At 49.9% G+C, this 18969-nt stretch overlaps 3 protein-coding genes across 4 annotated transcripts; 2 read left to right on the top strand and 1 right to left on the bottom strand.

Annotated features, from left to right (window-relative positions):
- Window positions 1-273: 273 nt before the first annotated feature.
- Window positions 274-13486, bottom strand: C1QTNF2 (C1q and TNF related 2). Its single transcript, XM_021541263.3, has 3 exons — window positions 13407-13486; window positions 2374-2622; window positions 274-1211 (listed from the first exon to the last, which is right to left on the bottom strand). The coding sequence occupies exons 2-3, from the start codon at window positions 2612-2614 to the stop codon at window positions 598-600; spliced, it is 855 nt and encodes a 284-aa protein (XP_021396938.2). The 5' UTR covers window positions 2615-2622; window positions 13407-13486; the 3' UTR covers window positions 274-597.
- On the top strand, window positions 9965-12336 carry GDF9 (growth differentiation factor 9). 2 transcript variants are annotated; one of them, XM_077786746.1, is made up of 2 exons: window positions 9965-10391; window positions 11384-12336. In XM_077786746.1, the coding sequence occupies exons 1-2, from the start codon at window positions 9980-9982 to the stop codon at window positions 12334-12336; spliced, it is 1365 nt and encodes a 454-aa protein (XP_077642872.1). In that variant the 5' UTR covers window positions 9965-9979. The 2 variants fall into 2 exon arrangements, with proteins under 2 accessions (XP_077642872.1, XP_021396939.3); XM_021541264.3 differs by having other exon boundaries at window positions 9965-10409; window positions 11402-12336.
- A 1899-nt stretch (window positions 13487-15385) lies between the features above and the next one.
- UQCRQ (ubiquinol-cytochrome c reductase complex III subunit VII) lies at window positions 15386-16543 on the top strand. The gene is made up of 2 exons (XM_021541266.2): window positions 15386-15598; window positions 16325-16543. The coding sequence occupies exons 1-2, from the start codon at window positions 15445-15447 to the stop codon at window positions 16417-16419; spliced, it is 249 nt and encodes an 82-aa protein (XP_021396941.1). The 5' UTR covers window positions 15386-15444; the 3' UTR covers window positions 16420-16543.
- The last annotated feature ends 2426 nt before the right edge of the window (window positions 16544-18969 follow it).

The raw sequence follows: 18969 nt of genomic DNA, 5'->3' as shown, positions 1-18969 counted from the left end.
GGGACACCAGTGGTGCTCAGAGCACCACTCTGTGCCCTGAGAGGAGCCCTGAACCTTAAAAACATGACCTTTTAATCATTTCCTGTGCAGACCAGATGCCTTTGCTGTTAGAGCTGCCTTTATGGGACTGAGAGGGACTTTTACAACTCCAGCTGACCAAATTCCTGACTCCGAACTGGCTGGCAAAGCCCGATTCCATTAACAAGGACTGTGCTGGGGTGTGGGGGAGGAGGCCCAATGATACAATCTCCAGCATCAGTGGCACTTCCCAGCTCAGCTTTAGGAAATGACTGTTGGTTTCCATGCTTTATTATAATAATGCAATAACCAAAGCATTCTGCACCAGTATTTGAGTTACATGTCCATGGCATGTTGGAATAATCATGGAATAATGTGTGGCTTGGGATGGAGACATTCATGAGGCTGCCGAAAGCCTGGTACCCTGTGGAAAAGTCTAAATAGCCCACATAGGGTGCAATCAGCTGATAATCCCATAGGCAAATGTGGAAACATCTGATAATCCCAGACATGTCCCACGTAAGGCCACATTTTGTTGGATTGAGGCCCATTTCCTATTTTTTCCCATAGTTTCTCCTCCTACACTTCATTGAGATAATCTTGGTCAGGATAAATCAAGAATCCAGTAAATAAACTGTCTGTCCAGTAGGGATCATAAAAGAGCCCATTTTGCTCTGAGTAAAAGATTTGCAGCCACACCTCATCCTCCTGTTTCAGCGCCAGGATGGTCGACCCAGAGGCCACGTCGTGGTTCCCGGTGTTGGCATCAAAAGTCTTGATCCGGTACTGGCCGTTGTGGACCAGGCCAATGGCCAGGTGCTTGTTGGCCAAAGTGATGTCGTAGGTGAAGTAGTAAATCCCTGGGATGCTGCAGATGAACTTCCCACTGGAAGCGTTGTAATGCCCTCCCTCGTTCATCAGGATCCTGTCGAACTTGATGGGCAGCCTCTCCCTGGGGTAGCTGGTGGACACGGCCACCGAGAAGGCCGACCTGGCCTTGCTGGCCCCGCAGCCGCAGGGTCCCGGCAGCCCGGGCTCACCCTTGCCCCCTTTGGGCCCTTTCTTCCCTGGAGCCCCGTTCTTCCCAGGATTGCCCTTCAAACCCTTGGGCCCCCGGGGCCCTGCCTTGCCAATGGCCCCTGCTTTCCCCTTCGGACCCGGCTTGCCAGGGTTTCCTGTTCTGCCCTGGGGACCTGGAAGACAAATGATCTTATCAGTTTTTCCTATCACTCTTGAGGGAATGAGGTGATAGAGCGGGTGGAAGGAGGTTAGAGCATTGCAACAGGGATTTAATTTAGGAGGAAGCCATTGGTGGTGTGAGAATCCCAATGAAATCCCACCGGGGCCTGGACATCTGTCCAGACTGAGCAGCCAGGGTAGGCAGGGAGCTGGTGTGGTAACAGTGGAGCTCTGTCCTTTTTAAGGACCAAAAGGCTGATTCCATTATCTGGCTCACTTGAGAAAAAGGAGGGATTACAGAATAAGCTTTAAATGTTTGGGTTTTACACAGTGGCGCAGGTTTGTGAAGCTTTCAGAGCCTCACATTGAGCAGGTGAGTACTTTTGATCTCATGTCTCTCTTTTTTCTTTGCCTTTTTTTTAAACATTTAGCATGAGACCGTATAAAAAACAAGATAAAAGTAAATCTAGATGTGATTAAAAGCCCAGCCCAGCCCAGCTGGGGGATGAACCAGCAAACACCAGGGCCAGGGGCTGCCTAGGGATGGGAAGGGAGTTGGGCTGGCAGCGATTCGGGCTCGGTGGTATCTGATATGAGCAAAACCGTGAGGATTTATGCAGTGTCTCTTGACCTGCTGTTAGCAAGAGCAGATCGAAACGCAGCTGTGGCTGGAAATCTGCTCTGCAGGCTCCCGGTTTGGGGAGGGCGGAGGGAGGCAGCCGCAGGCTGGGCTCGCTGGCGCTGCTGAGGCAGGAGTGCTCTCTAGCGTGGCAGAGGGAAATCTCTGCTGTGCACAGCGCTGCTCCTGCTGCCTCTGACCCCGGCAGAAGCAGAGCACAGCCGCGCCTCAGCTCCGTGTGCTCTGCACTGGGTCCGGCATGGCCAGCACCTTTCCTCACGGGGCTCCGGTTTTCCTGGGAGCAGATCCTCGCTTTCCTTGCTCCTTGCTTTCCTTGCTCCTTGCCTGCCCTAGAGAGCCCTGAGCAGCGCAGGGCAAACCTCACTGCATCCCAGCATGAAGCCAGCAGAACCTGCCGCTGCCAGGACGGGGTGTGAGTCCGGAGCCCCTCGGACCAGCGGGATCACCCGGAGGAGTTTGCCATGAGTGGAGCTGTGAAGGGGCTGTTCCCCACAGCTTCCACCTTTCCACGGTCACGCTGAGCGCCTCTCTCTTACCTTCATCGCCGTGCTCGCCTTTGTCCCCGTCCTGGCCGTCCTTGCCGTCCTTGCCTGGGAAGCCCATCCTGCCCACGGTGCCGGGGGTGCCGGGCACGCCGGGGGGCCCGGGGGGCCCGGGGGGCCCTGGCAGGCTGCAGGCCAGCTGGGCACCCTCCTGCAGCTCCCGCTTGGCAAAGCCCCCCAGGATGTGGTTTGCCACGCAGGGCACAGTCCAGAGCAGCAGCACAGCAGAGATCATGGCACAGCCTGTGGGGAGCAGACGGGATAAGGGACCAGCTTGTGGGCACCGCTGGCATGGGCTGGTGTAGGAACTTGCATGAAAATGAGAGATTATTTGGCTTGTCCTGGCAGAGTGGGGAAGATCTTTGGTGTGATGTGATTCCAAGGACTTGGCCCACGCAGTTTTCTAGGTCAGACCAATATTTTTATCAAACTTACTGTTCTCCAAGTCTGTATCTGTGGCCATCCCTCATTTTGTTTTGCTCCCTGAGCCTCTTTTCCTCCCAAACACCAGGAGCAATGGCAGAAGGGTGCAGAAAGCACCTGCTTGGGAGCAGGGGAGTGGAAGAAGGACAAGGGGCTTGGTGTGAAAATCCCCAGCCCGTGGTTGGGTCACTGGGTTTCTCCAAAGCACAAAGCCCATCATGTGATGCAGGGCAGGACTCAGAAGAGAGGCCAGGCAGGCTTTGGGCCAGGCCTCAGTGCCTTTTGCCTGTCAGATGAGCTGAGCCTCATCCCCTTCCCCACCGCAGCTCAGCTTTAACAGCTCCCCAGTACTGTTCTATGCAACTCCTGCACTGCAAATAAGATGCTCAAAGCACTGGCTAAATTCCATGTTGGGCTTAGCTCTCATCCTGCTCGTAGCTCCTGAGGGGTGGAAATGCATATTTAGATGCTCCAAATCCAGCCAGCTGATCCTACATATTTATGCTCAGTAGGAGCCCCCAGTTCTGTGATATTATAATTAAGAACATGCAGAGGAGAGGGAAATGCAAACCAGATCCAGGGCTGGATTTGGCTGCTTAAGCCCTTTGGTTCTGCAGCTCTGATTTGCTGCTGCTGAAAGGCATTGGTTTAATGGAGTTGTGAGATGGAAAACACCACCCAGTGTTCATGTGGAAAGTTGAATGAAGGCTTCTGAGTTCATGAGAAGGGAAACAAAATGCCTGTGGAGTGGGAGATCACGAGGCAAGCTGCATCCCTGCTTCCCAGGAGCCCCTCCAACGGGGCAGAGAAGTGAGAGGTGTCTGGAGGTAGATGTGACTCACAAGCTGTGGCAGGGAAAAATGTCACTGTGGAGCATAACCTGGAGAAAAGCTGGGAATGCCTCATGTGGAGAAGAAAGGTGTAAGAAGGAGCAGAGAATGGAAGGGCAGTTCCTCCTGTGCCAATTTCTTACCATAATCACTTCTGATACCTTGAGACAACCCAGCTCACTGACCTGATGGGATAAAAAGTGGCAAATAAAATCCCCCAAGGTTGAGGGGTCTGTGGGACCAGATAAGTGGGGAGTATCCAAGTAGCTGGGGCTGTGCTCTGGCACGGCTCCAGAGCTGGTGCTAATTAATGGCTCCACAAGAACACTTCATCCCTTATCCCAGCAATGTGCGTGGGATGCAAAGCACCGCCACATCCACAAGAGCATCTATAAATAACCTCTTCAAGAAATCTTTTTGAAAGAGAACAAACCTCATGCTGTTCCACCTTAACAGGAAAATTGTTCCTCGATGTAGAAGGTTCGATGAGCTCCAAAAAGCAAATTGGAAGCAGATCAGCATCTCCCCTCTCCTTGGTGTGGGCAGGCAGCCCAGCACAGGAGGCTGTGCAGCAGCAGGGCTGGTTTTCCAATGACATTTTAACTAATGGCTTTGTCACCAGGGTTAGAGGCCTTTGGGCCATGACCAATGCCTGTTGTACATTAAAGAAGTGTTTCTGCCTGGAAGAGTCAGGATCAGCTGTACTTCCTGCTGCTTCCAGGGCAGCTGGGCTGAGATCCCAGGGGAAAATCCCTGAGGGTTGCCAGATGCAGGGTTTGGTGGCACGTGCAGTGGTTGGATGGTAATTTTTTGGCCACTGAAGCCACCCTGTGCAATGTGGTGGTGGGAATAGGAAACTGAGGAAATTGCTGCTTGGAGGGAGGCAGGAGCAGGATCAGGACCCAGCAATGAGCAATCATCGTGATTTTCTTCTCTATTTCCTTCCAGTATTTGAGGCTTTCTCAAATAAAACATCCATCTTTCTCAAATAAAACATGCCTCACAATTTCCTAGGGTACCTCAAGGTGTCTTAATTAATCTTCAAGATAATCATTATCCCCAAGATCCTAATTCTCAGCTCTGGATGTTGCCCTGCAGCGTCCCCGGGGTGGAAGAAAAAGGAGCCCTTGGGTGCTAGGCTGATTTCAGTGAAATCAGGTGTGACAGCAGTGACAGAACACCGGAAAGAGATAGATTTAGCTGATAGGGGCCAGGGAAGCACTTACACCGACCGGGGTTTGATGTGTTCCCTGCTGCTGCACAAAGCAACGGCAAAGGAGGCAAAGCAGAGGATGCACCTTCTGTCCTGAACCTGCAGCGCTCTCCTGGCTTCAAGCACCGGGAATTCCTGTGCCAAACCTCCCCTAGCGTGGAGCAGAAACACCAGGAATTCCTGTGCCAAACCCTTCCTAACCCCGAGCTCAAGCCCGTCTGGGCAGCTGCCCAGTGCAGGGAGGGCTGAAGGAGGTGGGAGCTCCCAGGAAAGGCTGAGGAATGTTTCCCTCATGGTGGTATTTCTTTAACCGGCAACTGTTGCCTTTATGGATTCCTGTGCAGGCGTTGGAAACCTGAGTGCTCAGTGACTTAGACCTTATTTGGGAAGTTTTCAGTTAACCTTACGACGAGGGAGAGGCAGAGAAAGGAAAAGTGGATCTACTCACCAGCCTGATCTCCTCAGTGAGATCCTGACAGGCGCTGGCAGCCCCCAGGGCTTCAGGCAGATGTTTTGCTGCAGATCCCAGCCCCGTCCTGCCACAGCAGGTCCTGGGAGGGCTGTGCAGGATTGACTTTGGTCCTTTTTATTCCTGTTTTACTCCTTCTCGTGCGTAGTTTGAGCTCCCTGCAGCAGCCCCACTTTGGATCCACGTTGCCAAAGGCATATTTTTATTATTGTGTAATGGATCTGTGCCTCTTCCTCAGTCACGTGGCACGGGAAGAGATTTTTACGCACATGTGGCTGGAAAGCTCTTGATGCTTGGGGAGCTTTTCTCTTTCTCCCTCTCCCTCACAGTCCTGGAGGAAAGGCTCAGGGGCTGCCTGGATCATTTCTGATTGATGCTGCCCCTCTGCTGCCCACACAAGCAGGGAATGGGTAACACTGATTCAACTGGGGAACAATTTTGACGCTTTATCCTGGAGCATTAAAGGGAAGAAAATTTTGTCCTACGGGTGGAAAGTCACTTGAAACACTCCTGGCTTGAATTTAAGGACCAAGTCATGCAGCAGCTCTGCAAATGCAAATTTGTACTTCTGCCTTTCTTCAGGCTGATGTGCATTACAAAATACAACTTTGTCTTAGGGGTGGCAGGGCAGGAATGCTTCTGTCTTGGGAAAGGATTGGGATTTTGTTTTAAGCTTGGAAAGTAAATGCAACCCCCAAAAATTGCTTCAGGTAAGGCAGGAACAGCAGGAGCAGCAGCTGAGGCTGGAGCAGGATGCTCTGGGATGCTGCCAGGGCTGGTATTGATCAGATTCCTCTTTGGTAGTGGATTTCTGCTCTGGCCCCACCAGGATCCCACAAGGGTGTGGGGCAGGCATGTGCCTGGTGGCAGGGTTCCAAACCCTGCCCTGCAGCCAGTAAATCCTTTCTGCTCAGTGCAGAACATCAGCTGATTGGGAGAGCATTGGAATTGTCATTCCTTGCTCTGCCCAAAATCATCCTTCTCAGAGCTGTTGTGGTTTATTTTTAAGCTTTCCCCCGTGCTTGCTTTTGGCACTTGGTGGGAACGGATCTAACATAAAAATGAAGTCTGTACAGAGTTGGCTTTGTGAGCTGGGGCCAGTTTAGATGCTCCTGGGAGGACTGGAAACATTTGGCTGAGGAAGCACAGGGCTGTTTTCGTGCTGTGCTGACAGTCCCACAGAGCTCCTGCAGAGCCAGCAGCCCAGCCCCAGCTTCCTGACACTGAACAACCTCCAGGGGAACAGCCCCCCTTCCCAAACCCGTGCAATCATCAGCTTTGCATTTCCCTGGGAAAAGGGCTGTTCTAGAAAAGCTGGCTCACCTCTGGCACTGGGGTAAGCACAGCTGGGACAGACCCAGACACTGCTGCGAGAGCAGCTCTGGATATTGGTCAGATAGAAATTATCACTTTTTGTCTGTTTCTATGAAGTTTGTAGGAACCCAGATCTCCTGCTGGGCCCCTCTGCCTGGGTGTAGGCCAAAAGGCTCAAAGCATTTCGTGTGAAATAGGAAACCAGGTGAAAGCTTCCCTGGGCTTTGCTGCCATGCCACTGGGATGGGCCTGGGAAGCCAGAGTGGTTTCCTCAGATGGTGTGGAAAAGAAACAGCTCCTCTGCTGATCCTGCTCCGTTGGCTCCTGTGCTTTGGGATGGATGTGACACGGGCCAGGGACGAGAGGATGCTTGGACACACAGCAATCCTGGCAGGCAGCTCCAGGCAGGAGCAGGGAATTCACAGTTCAGGGTGGTTTTGTGCCCAGGTCTGCAGCATGGGGAAGGCAGAGACAGCCTGACCTCATTCAGCAGCATGGGGAGAATCTGCTGGGAAGCTCCTGCAGATGGAAAATCTGTCTGTGCTGCACAGCCAGGCCAGGCTCCACCAGGGTCCCAGACAGCTCTGCTGAGAACACTTGGCAGCACAATTTGTTAAATAAACAGACTGCACAGAGAATCAGAGCAGCCTGAGAATAGTGCTCAGTGCTTTTTGTGTCACTGAGACACTGCAGGGGACATTCAGCAGATCTTGTCCCCTCTGTGCTGCCTTTTAGCAGAAGCCTCTGTGCTGTGACTCCCGTGGTGTCCCCAGGGAAGGGGCTGGCTCAGGGACAGGTGTGGGCTGGGGGTGCAGTCCCTGCTCAGGATGCACTGCCTGGAGTGAGGGGGAACAACTCAAATAATGCCCTGCTTGAAAAGCTGCCAGTGAGTGGAGAAGGGGTTCACGCTGCTTTTGGGGTGAATAATGCTAAAACCAGCCTGACCCATGGGTCCCAAAGTTAAACATCTGAGAGCAAGGTGAAAATGTGGTAGATGGTAAAGTGCCTGATAAAGGAACAAACAAGTGATGCTACCGACACCCCATCCAAAGCTGCTGAGCTGGCACAGCTGGCCCAGACACATCTGCCTGACAGCCCAGGCCCACTGTTTAATAGAGGCTTTTCCAGCACACCCCTCTTGGAGAATGTGTGGAGATTCCCCCCTGGAGTGGGGACACCCCTCAAGGCTACTCCTCAGGGCTGAGCCAAAGAGATTTGCCCACAGTTGTTGGTCTGGATGAGTAACACCATTCTCTAACTAATGCTTTTTGTTATCTTTAGTATAATTGCCCCAATGGAACAGCTTTAATATAAATGCTTCAATTTTGCTTCAAAAATAGTGCACTGTACTATACTAGTAGTTCTGGCTACCCATACTAGGTAGCAAATAATTCTGTTTAAGGCATTTTTAGTCTTATCACTAGCATGATAAATAACTTATTTCTATATAAATATATCTGGTTTGCCATCCTTTATCCTGCAGGACAAAGGACACCTAAAGGTTCATTCACCTTTGCTGTTGTTGTGCACATGCTGTGGGGGAGAAGTGGGAGTGCCTAAAAGAGGGTAACCATCAGTTCCCAGCCCAGCACAGAGCTGTGTCCCAGCCTGGTAGGATTTCCCCTTGTTTACCTTCTGAGCACTCACTGCTTTCATTGTTAGGCACTGACCTTGCAGCCACGACTTTGTAACCAAATAAAATGATTCAGCAAATGCCAGAAGAGCTGAAATTCACACCAAGGCTGTTGGCAGCTTAAAACCCAGCAGTAACAATGGGAGTGTGCCTCACCAAAGATGAGTGTCAGTGCTTTGGGGTTTTGGAGAGATACTAATGGGAAGGAATAAGCATTTTTCCACCCAACAGGCCTCCAGTCTTACTGTGGGATGGTGATATGAGTAATTTTTATTGCCCTGCATAAAAGCACTTTGAAAGCCTGTAAGCAGCCTACAGAGAGTGATTGTCCCTCTCCAAAAGCCCCCATAAAAATGAGTCAAAACCCTGTTTAAACTTAAAGGATGCCCTTGAGACCATTCACTCTGCTTAGGAGCTGCAGCCCTGACCCATTAAGATAAAAATAAATAGAGCTTATTTTGGGAAGACGGAAGTGGGAACCAGCCCAATCACCAGTGGGCCACTGCCAGCACTGAGCAGATGCTGTGTAAAGCTTGGGGTTATTGCTTTTTGTTCCATATACCTTCTATTAATAATTCAAAGTAAATGCAGTAAATTCTGTAATTCAAAGTAAATTCAGCAACCTTTCTGACTCACCACAATTGGCCCTGGCCTTGATACCGAGTAACATAGACAAGAAGGGATTTCTCGAAATACCTTGTATTTCCCAACTACAAAAAATCTCCAGCCCCCTGCTCTGGAGTCTGCAGCACCAGACCTGCATTTTAACCATATCCAGTAATAATGTAAAATAAACAAGACACAAACAAAATGATAAATAATTCCCCTACTCCTACCTTAAAGCCACAACTGAACTCCATGGCAGAGATCCTACAAGAAGGAACAGAACTGTCATTTGATTTAGGAGCAATAAAAAAATCTGGAAATATAACTCACAGCTGGTGTACAGCAGGTAACTCAAACCTCACCTCAGGCAGCAAACAGGCCAGGTAACACCAGCAGACTCCATTTTTCACAATTTTTGATTTTTCAGGACTTTCTTTGCTCTCCAGCTTGTAAGCAAGAGCTTCTCAGGCAGGAAAATACACCAAGGAAGCTGAAAGAGATAGTAACAAGCTTGGCAAACTCAGCTTTCCACTGCAGCACACCAAGGCAAGAGGGAGAACATCTGATATAACCCCTAAATTAAGCTACCTGTAAGATGCTCTCAAAGCAGCCTCAAACCTGCTTCCTTAACAAACATCACAACTTTATACCCAGTGAGCAGCTGAGGGCTGGGTTTTTCAGCTCAGAGCTGGTGAAACTACTTCACCAGCATATGGAGAGAGGCCAAAGGCTAAGAGCAGTAATATTTAGCTTCATGTATTCCTGCAAATAAACCAGGATTAATTAGACCAGGCAACACTAACACCTCCCCAGCTCCCTCTGTGGGCTGGCACTCACTCTCAGCCTGTAATTTCCCACGTGAAAAAAGTTAATTCAGAATTACTATCTCTTTATAATAAGCTCCCAGGGCCAAGGCTTAGCCCAACTGCACTGAACCTGTGGCTTCAGGGGCCAGCTGCAGATATTTCTCTTTGCTTCCTAATCAGAAGGAAACCTCCCTCACATTCCACAGCTGCACCCTATATAAGGGATGGGGCTCAGGCACTTTTGTTTTTCCTCGAATACTTGAGGGGAGGTTTTTTTTTTTTTTTATTTTCCATGCTCTCAAGAGCATGGAGAGCACTTGGAGGATTTGCGTCTGTTTGTCCTGCTGCTTGCCCTGGCTCTCTGCTGGCACCCAGCTCTCACCCCGCTCCAGGGGTTGGGAGGGCTCTGCGGAGGCCCCTGGGTTTTTGGCAGCTCCTGAGGATGCTGCGAGCCAGCTCAGCGCGGGGCTGCAGCTGCCCCAAGGCGAGGCACCGGCCCATGCCCTCCTGCCCCCCTTGCTGAAGGTGCTGCAAGACCGCGGTCCCCGGGGCTGGCACAGCGAGGCGCCGCGGCTGCAGCCGGACTCCAGGGCCCTTCGGTACATGAAGAGGCTGTACAGGATGTCAGCCACCAGGGACGGCATCCCCAAGGCGCAGCGAGGCCGCCTCTATAACACGGTGCGGCTCCTGACCCCGTGCTGGGAATGCGAGCGCCGCCCCGCGCACCTGGGCAAAGGTAGGAGCGCGGCGCTGCTGGGAAGGGTACGTGGGGCTTCCGAGTCTTCTGTGCCGGCAGCACCAGATAAAAATACCTCCTTCCTTTAGAGCTGCTGCTATTTTAGTCCTGGAGGCTCTTCTCCTCAACTGGGGGAGGTTTTCATAGCCTATTTCTCTTTGAGTGGCATTAGATACAGACTTCACAGGCTGGGGAACACCACACAAGTGGTATGTACAAGACACGCTGATGTTTCGGGCTGACTCATCTCCTCATGAGTCAGAAAAAGCCACGAGCAGATATAAGTGAAGTAAGAAAAGTGGAAAAAATGTTGAGGCATAATGGGCAGCACATTTCCTACTACAGCCCATCTTGGCTTTGCTTTTTTCCAAGAATTACAGCACTGGTATGAAACTTCTACCAAACTGCCAGAAACCACTGCCAGAGATTCCTCTCCTTGCCTGCTACACTTGTTAGAGAAGAATCATGACCTAAACCTGAAGGGAAGAGTAGAGTTACTCTCAAATCAGGCTCAGAACTGGGATGGCTGGGCATACTGTAACTTATGGTGCTTCCATGGCTTTATTAAATGTGGGCCAATCACAACAGCACCTAGAAATTGTTGGCTAGAAAGACAAATACAAGCATCGTGCTGCTGCAGAGGAACAGCCCTTTAAGGTGGAGTTTATGGTTTGTATCATCTAGAGTGTTTAGGTCCTGTTACCCCACACCAGCACTGAAGAGACAACAGCTGGCTTTCTTTTGTGCTGGTTCTTTTAGAGAAATTAATCCTGTTAAAATCAGGGGTTTTCTTTGGTTTTTTAAAATGTCTTAATTTTTAACTTGTATGTCCCTGACCAAAGTAGAAATTTTGCATAGTAAATGTAAGGGAGGGCATAGAAATTGTTTTCTTATGCTGTTGAATAAGTTTTACTTATCCACTACAGCAGTATTTATGTCTAGGTGGGAAAATAAGACGCATTAACACTACTGGAATCTGTTTCCTTTCCCAGGAGATGTTCACTCGGTGGATTTACTCTTCAACTTGGATGGTGTTACTGCTCTGGAGCACTTACTCAAATCTGTCTTGCTCTATTCCTTTGACACATCTGTTCCCATTTCCTCTTCCATTACCTGCATGTGCCATTTATCCCTTAAGGAACATGATTTTTCTAGCCAAGTCTGTCCCAGTACTTCCCACTCTCTAGCTTTTAGCCTGCACTTTGATGTTAGGAAACGCAAATGGGTGGAGATGGATGTGACTTCTTTCCTCCAGCCTCTGATTGCTATGAACAGGAGGAACGTCCATATGGCTCTGAACTTCACTTGTCTGATGGGTGACCCACAAGGGAGCACGAAACTGGATAACGCTGTTAATGTGACACTGGTTCCCCCTTCCCTTCTGCTGTACCTGAATGACACCAGCGAGCAAGCTTATCACCGGGGGAGCTCACTGGGGCACGGGAGGAAAAGCAGCAGCCCGCTTGTGGATCCAACAAAGGGCGACAGAGGACAAGGCAATCCCCAGGGCAAAAGGGCCTCTCGCCAGCGAAGGAACGAGAATCCCAAAGCGGCTCCGGCCACCTCAGCTCGTAACCTGAGCGAGCACCTGAAGCAGCTCGTGTTCCCTCAGCACGAGTGCGAGCTGCACAGCTTCCGCCTGAGCTTCAGCCAGCTGCGCTGGGACCGCTGGATCATCGCCCCGCACCGCTACAGCCCGCAGTTCTGCCGGGGGGACTGTCCCCGCGCCCTGGGCCACCGCTACGGCTCCCCGGTGCACACCATGGTGCAGACCCTCATCTACGAGCGGCTGGACCCCTCGGTGCCCCGGCCCTCGTGCGTGCCGGCCGCCTACAGCCCGCTCAGCGTGCTGACCATCGAGCCCGACGGCTCCATCGTCTACAAGGAGTACGAGGACATGATCGCCACCAAGTGCACCTGCCGCTAGCGGGACCGGCTTCGGGCGGGGTTCGCGCTCCCGAGCTCGAAACGGGGCTCGCAGCAGAGCACTGATTTTTGTACTCGCTCAGCCTTTCTGGAACGTGCAATGAAATGTAAATAGTGTCTTTTTATCGGGAGAATTTTGCATTGGAAGTGGGGGAAAGGGTTCAACTACGAAATGTCTATTTTTAAGCTGATTTATTACAGATTAAGAAAAAAGATAAATAAATTACTATCACGTATACCCTGACATGAAGTGCTTGCTACTCTACCTCTACAGAAATCTTGTGTGTGGCATCTCCAGCAATGACTAGGAAGGGGAGAAAGTCTTTAATATTAGAATAATTTCTTCAGTTTTTCATTATCTTTCCCCTACCACATTCCAGCTCTTCCAGGCACAGTGACAAAACCCTTCCTCACAGTTCTATAAAGAGTTAACAGGTTGGTTTTTGCTTTTCTTTTGTTGCACTCTTTGGGCTTTCTCAGCTAAAAGAAGGGTAAGAATTTAAGGGCAGCTGTGGGTAATTTGTGAACACTTACATGAAAGCACTATTCTGGTAAAAATTGGCATCAGGTGAGGCTTTCTTTGATTTGAGAATAAGGAGCAGCTGTCCATGGGGTGAGGGCAGAGGATTGTCCACTGGAGTCACACAGCCACTGGCTTCTGATGTAAGAAGGTTTGTTTAAAAAGCTTAATCTCCAAAAAGAGCTTCTAAAAGCCTTAAATGTGTTGATGAAAATGCTGTTCAGTGGGCTTAATATTCTGAAATGTGGGGCCACAGCTTTGTTTCCTCTCACAAACTGTAGGTAACAAGTGCCTCAACTCTAGATGCTTTCACACCAATTTTTTTACTGTAATTGATTTATTATTATTTATTTTCTCCTCCTGGACTTGGGGTTCATACACAAAACCTCTCGGCTTTAGTGGGGATTTTTCTGGTTTGCTTGTTAATTAAAGGATATGGAGCAGCACTATATTGTAAAACCTGCTCAGAACATCCTTTAACATTGACTTGCTAATGGATTAATGAATAAATGCTGTCACTTTCTGCACTCAGCCACACAACCAGCCCCTACCTGAGATCCTGTGCAATTCCAGAGGCTGGGAACTCAGCCTGGCAGGGCAGGGACTGCCGAGTGGTGTCACGGATGGTTCACCTGGTCACTGAACCCAGGCATGGTGGGGTGTCTGGAGAGCTCGTGGAGGTGCAACAGGCACAAATCTGCCCAAAACGTGAGGCTCCTGCTCCAGGTTTCGGTCTCTGACTGCTGAAATCAAAGAGGCTGACACCAAAAGCTCAAAGCAGAATCCTGGTGTCACATAGAACCATCCTGGTGCCAGCACTGTGGGTGGTGGGGTCAGTTTGGATTGTATCACTCCTGCTCGTCCCTTCAAACTCTGGGAATTTGGCTTTGCTCACCTGCCAGAAAAGAAAATAAATGGAATTGTTTACTGAGACAAACCCTTCTAATTATGGTGAAATGTCTAATGTAGCCCAATCATCCTAATATATTGTAATATTCCATCAATGGGTATAATCTTCAATATAGTATAATAATTCCAGTAATAATATGTTAAATATGTGTAATATATTGTAATAATACCAACAATGTTGAACCTAATATATTCTAATAATAATTCCAAAAATGCTGAAGATGTTTAACATATTCAAACAAAACTAATATATTGTAATATGAGTTTAAATAATGGGAAATATGTCTAATATAGCATAATGATCCAAATAAAGTTGAAGATGCCTAATACAGTCTAGTAATTCTACTATCATTCCAATCATGGTGAAAATGTCTAATATTCTAACCATTCTCATCTCTTCTAATAATAATTCCAATAATATTAAATATACATAACAATTCTAGTATCTTCTAATAATTCCAATTATGTGGAAGATGATTAATTATATTATATTAATTATAATAATTATTCATTAATGTGGAAGCTGAAACTGCTATAGTATTATAATTCTAATATATGCTAATTATAATTGCAATAATTATGATCTCTAATATAGTCAAATAATCATTTAAGTAAGTTCGATGTTGAATATATTCTATAATTCAAATAATATGGAATATGTCTGATATAGTCTAAAAATTATAATAGGCTCTATTAATCACTCCAGTAATACTGAAGATATCTAATACAGTCTAATAGTAATTTCAGTTATGTGGTAGGTGTGCCATTATTCTAATAATAATTCTATTATTGTTTAGTGGGGGGTGGGGTGTGGCAGGATATTTAACCTTTAAAATCCTTTTCCAGCGCCAACTCTTCCATGATTCCACGATATTCTGCTTCAGACACTTCCGCGGAATTCCACAATCGCCACACAAAAGTGGGGTTTTTCCTCAGAATATTATTTATTTTCCATCGGAGCTCCACAATCACCACACAAAAGTAGGGTTTTTCCTCAGCATATTACTTATTTTCCTTGGGAACTCCATGATCGCCACACAAAAGTGGAGTTTTTCCTCAGAACATTATTTATTTTCCATCGGAACTCCACAATCCCCACAAAAAAGTGGGGTTTTTTTCAGAATATTATTTATTTTCCATCGGAACTCCACAATCGCCACACAAAAGTGGGGTTTTTCCTCAGAGCATTACTTATTTTCCATGGGAACTCCACAATCACCACGCAAAAGTGGGCTTTTTCCTCAGAATATTACTTCTTTTTCATCGCAACTCCACAATCGCCACACAAAAGTGCGGTTTTCCCTCAGAATACTATTTATTTTCCATCGGAACTCCACAATCGCCACACAAAAGCGGTTTTTTTCCTCCATTATTTATTTTTGGCGGGTTTCCCGCGCTGAGGCACCGCCCGCCCCTCACGGCGCAGGTGCCTCGCGTGCCCCCCCCCCCCCCCCCCCACCATTCCCCTCAGGGCAGGTTCCGCTTATGGCGCAAATCATTTATTACAAATCTGTTAAAAACACACTTTAGCACAACTGCGCTTGCTCGCCCTCGCATTCCCCGGCCTGTCCCGTTTATTACAGGCGGAAAGCGCAGCTGGCGGTGCCCCGGAACGCCTCGCCGCGGCAGTTCCGGGGCGGGCGGCGGCCATCGCGCGGTGACCGAGGGGACGCCGCGGCCATGGGGAAGCACTTCGGGAACCTGGCGCGGGTGCGCCATGTCATCTCCTACAGCCTGTCGCCCTTCGAGCAGCAAGCCTTCCCCAATGCCGTGTCCCACGGCGTCCCCAACGTGGCCCGCCGCTTCGCCTCACAGGTGTTGAAAGTGGCGCCCCGTGAGTACCGGGGGGGGGAATTCTCTCTTTTTTGTACCCCCTTCGTAGTGTAAATTTGGGCAGGGGGAGCATTGGGGCAGGGGGGGCTGTGGGATGTTGTTGTGTCGCAGGAGGTTGGTGCTGTGCGCGGTGCAGTGTCCCCTCACTGCGATGTTCCCATACTGTGAATATTCCGTCCTCCCAGTGTCCCCGTGTTGTGAAATCCCCTTATTGCAGTGGCTTTCTATAGGTGTCCCGTCATCGTGTGCCACTTCATTGCACAGTGAATGACATAAGTGAATGCCCCCTTACTGCAGTGTCCCCTCAGAGCAGTGTTCCCTCATTCCACTGTCTCTTTATGGAGTGTCCCTTTCTGGCAGTGTCCCCTCGCTGTACCATTCCCTCAGAGCAGTGTTCCCTCATTCCACTGTCTCTTTATGGAGTTTCCCTTTCTAGCAGTGTCCCCTCGCTGTACCATTCCCTCAGAGCAGTGTTCCCTCGTTCCACTGTCCCTTTATGGAGTGTCCCTTTCTGGCAGTGTCCCCTCGCTGTACCATTCCCTCAGAGCAGTGTTCCCTCATTCCACTGTCCCTGTATGGAGTGTCCCTTTCTGGCAGTGTCCCCTCGCTGTACCATTCCCTCAGAGCAGTGTTCCCTCGTTCCACTGTCCCTTTATGGAGTGTCCCTTTCTGGCAGTGTCCCCTCGCTGTGGTGTCCTCTGACCGTGCCTTCCTCTGTCCCTGCCAGCGCTGGCCCTCGGTTACCTCATTTATTCCTGGGGGACGCAGGAGTTCGAGCGGCTCAAGAGGAAGAACCCGGCTGACTACCAGCACGACCAGTGACCAGGAGCAGTGACCAGCGACCACGAGCAGAGCTCCCCGGGGACCTGCTGTGCTCGTTCCCATGGCCGGAGGGGATTAACTGGGAGATAAGCCTTGGCTAATAAACTGTAACTTTGTCCCATGACTCTGTGTGAAATGCGTGTCTTGAGCTGTTTGAGGTGAGAAGCATTAAATCCCTTGTCTGGTTCTCTCTGTACAGGCAGATAACCAGGCTGAAGTTCCATGTGCTCGGATGTTTTATCTTAGAGCACTTCCAGCTTTCGTAATTCCTGTTTCTTTGAAATATTCCTCAGTATAAAGTGCAGCAATGGCTGGTTTGAAATTGTTCCTTGTCCCCTTTATTTTTCCCATCACTGGCCGCTGCTTCTCTCCAGCCTTGAGGTGTGTGAAAAACAAACAGTGCCTAGTTTGGTATTGATTAAAGCTGGATGGGCTGGCTGGTGGCTTGGGATTTGGGGTGGACCCTGACCTCTGGCTGGAGGCTCGCTCTTCACGGGAGCCCCGGGCAGAAGATGAAGGGGAACAGGTACAGGCTGCACCAGGAGAGGTTTAATCTCTGTGTAACAAAGGAATTTTTTCCAGTGAGAACAATCCGTCCCTGGAACAGCCTGGCGGTTTCAGGAGGTGACTGGACGAGGTGCCAGGTAACCTCCTCTGGGCTCGCTTCCCAAAAATGTCTGCACCAGCTGATCTGCCAAGGTCCCTTCCAACCTGGGCTGTTCTCTGATCCTGTGATTCTAATTACCTAATTATGCTAATGTTAACTGGGTAATTAACAACACTCTGATATCTGATCAGCAGTTAAAAGACTGCATCAGAACCTTCTTGAAAACTGCCAGGAGAAGCAAGACTTTAATGTCTGAAGATGATTAAAAAATCAGCTGCTGGTAATAAAGTTGACACAGGGTGATAAATTTACCCTGTGTCTCTGAGTACAGAAACACCTTCACTGGTGGAAGCTCAGAATACCTGGCTGGTTCCTTTCTCTTAAATTTTTTCCTCCCAGTGTTCCTCTGACTGCCTCCAGCTCCCACCCCATGCAGAGCAACACATTGGTGTTTCTGCTGTGCTATTCCAGGAGCTGTCCTGGGAGTTTATCTTATCTGCAGGGCAGGAATGCCGCTTCCCTGTGTGCTCAGGGCTGGCCTGTCAGGCAGACAATGATGCTCAGGCTCTCACTTCAGGAAGCTGGAGCGATGCAATTTTTGTAGCTCAGTGCTGGAGTATTTTGGGGAGCAGAGCACATGAGACTGAGCTCAGCCTCTTGTGTTTCCTCCAAGCACAGCCTGAGGCTGGCATAAGCAGCAATAAAATCAATCAACCAGTGCTCCCAAGTTGTCCCAAAAATACTCCGTGCTTAGCTGCATTTTGGGTCACTGGTATTTTCTAGGCAGCTTAAGCAAGTGGGGAGCAAGCTGGCTGCTGTGAGCTGGCAGAGATGTACAGAGGCAGATTTATCCCTGAAGAGACCTCAAAGCCCATCCACTGTCACCCCTGCCATGGCAGGGACACCCTCCACTGTCCCAGGCTGCTCCCAGCCCTGTCCAGCCTGGCCTTGGACACTTGCAGGGATGCAGGGGCAGCCACAGCTGCTCTGGGAAATGTGTGTCAGGGCCTCACGGGGATCAATTCCTTCCCAGTACCCCATCTAACCCTGCCCTCTGGCAGTTTGGAGCCATTCCCCTTTGTCTGTCACTGTGTGCCTGCAGAAAAGTCCCTTGCCCTGAGATGTTCCATTCGGAACGTGTCCTGCTCACGGTGCCGCCGAGAGCCGCAGAGCTGGGTGGCCTCACCCAGCCCCTGGGAAGCCGTGCCTCAGCAGCTCTGTCCCCGTGTTTGTCCCAGCGGCTGCCCGGGGCTCTCACGAGGTCCCTGCTCCTCTCACAGACGGCTGAACTGTGCCTGGCCCAGGGGCCAGACTAAGGCAAACAGAGGGGCAGCGGCACCGCGGCCACGCGCCAGCCCCGGGCAGGGTCAGCCCTTGGACAGGGACAGCACCGAGCTGCTCTGCCAGCAGCCTGCTGCTACCCTGCCCTGTCATCCCCTGCCCCTGCCCAGCCATCCTGTGACTGTGCCCACCCATCCCAAACCTTCCCACCCATCCCAACCCTGCCTTGCCAACCTCGGATGCAGGCACCATTCCTGGCTGGGATGGCTCTTGCCAGCCCTGTGGCAGTGGGAGTTTAACCCATGGGCATTTCAGAATCTGAACAAGGGGCTTGAGAAGCTTTCACTCATTTATTTCTATTCTCCTTTGGGCAATTATTAGAAGTGGCAACACAGCAACATTTTGTGTTTCTTTCCTCACATCTCTGTGGCGTCTTCTCACCCTTGGGGAATTGAGGGCATGGAAAGGACCAGCTCAGTTATACTTTGTTGTTTTGGTTTTTTTTTTCCCAGTTTCTTGCACAGAGCAGTTTGCTGCCTGACAGGGACAGTCTGATGCTATTAGTGACCCAGAAGGACAGACAACAATTCTGATCTATCATCACAAAGTACCAGACTTCCCCAGCCAACAAAGCTGAGAGGATGACTTACAGAAGGCTCTGC

This window comes from Lonchura striata, chromosome 15 (assembly GCF_046129695.1).
Source record: "Lonchura striata isolate bLonStr1 chromosome 15, bLonStr1.mat, whole genome shotgun sequence".
Classification (NCBI taxonomy): domain Eukaryota; kingdom Metazoa; phylum Chordata; class Aves; order Passeriformes; family Estrildidae; genus Lonchura; species Lonchura striata.
Note: the sequence above shows the minus strand (reverse complement) of the source record. Positions and strands in the feature narration are given on the sequence as shown.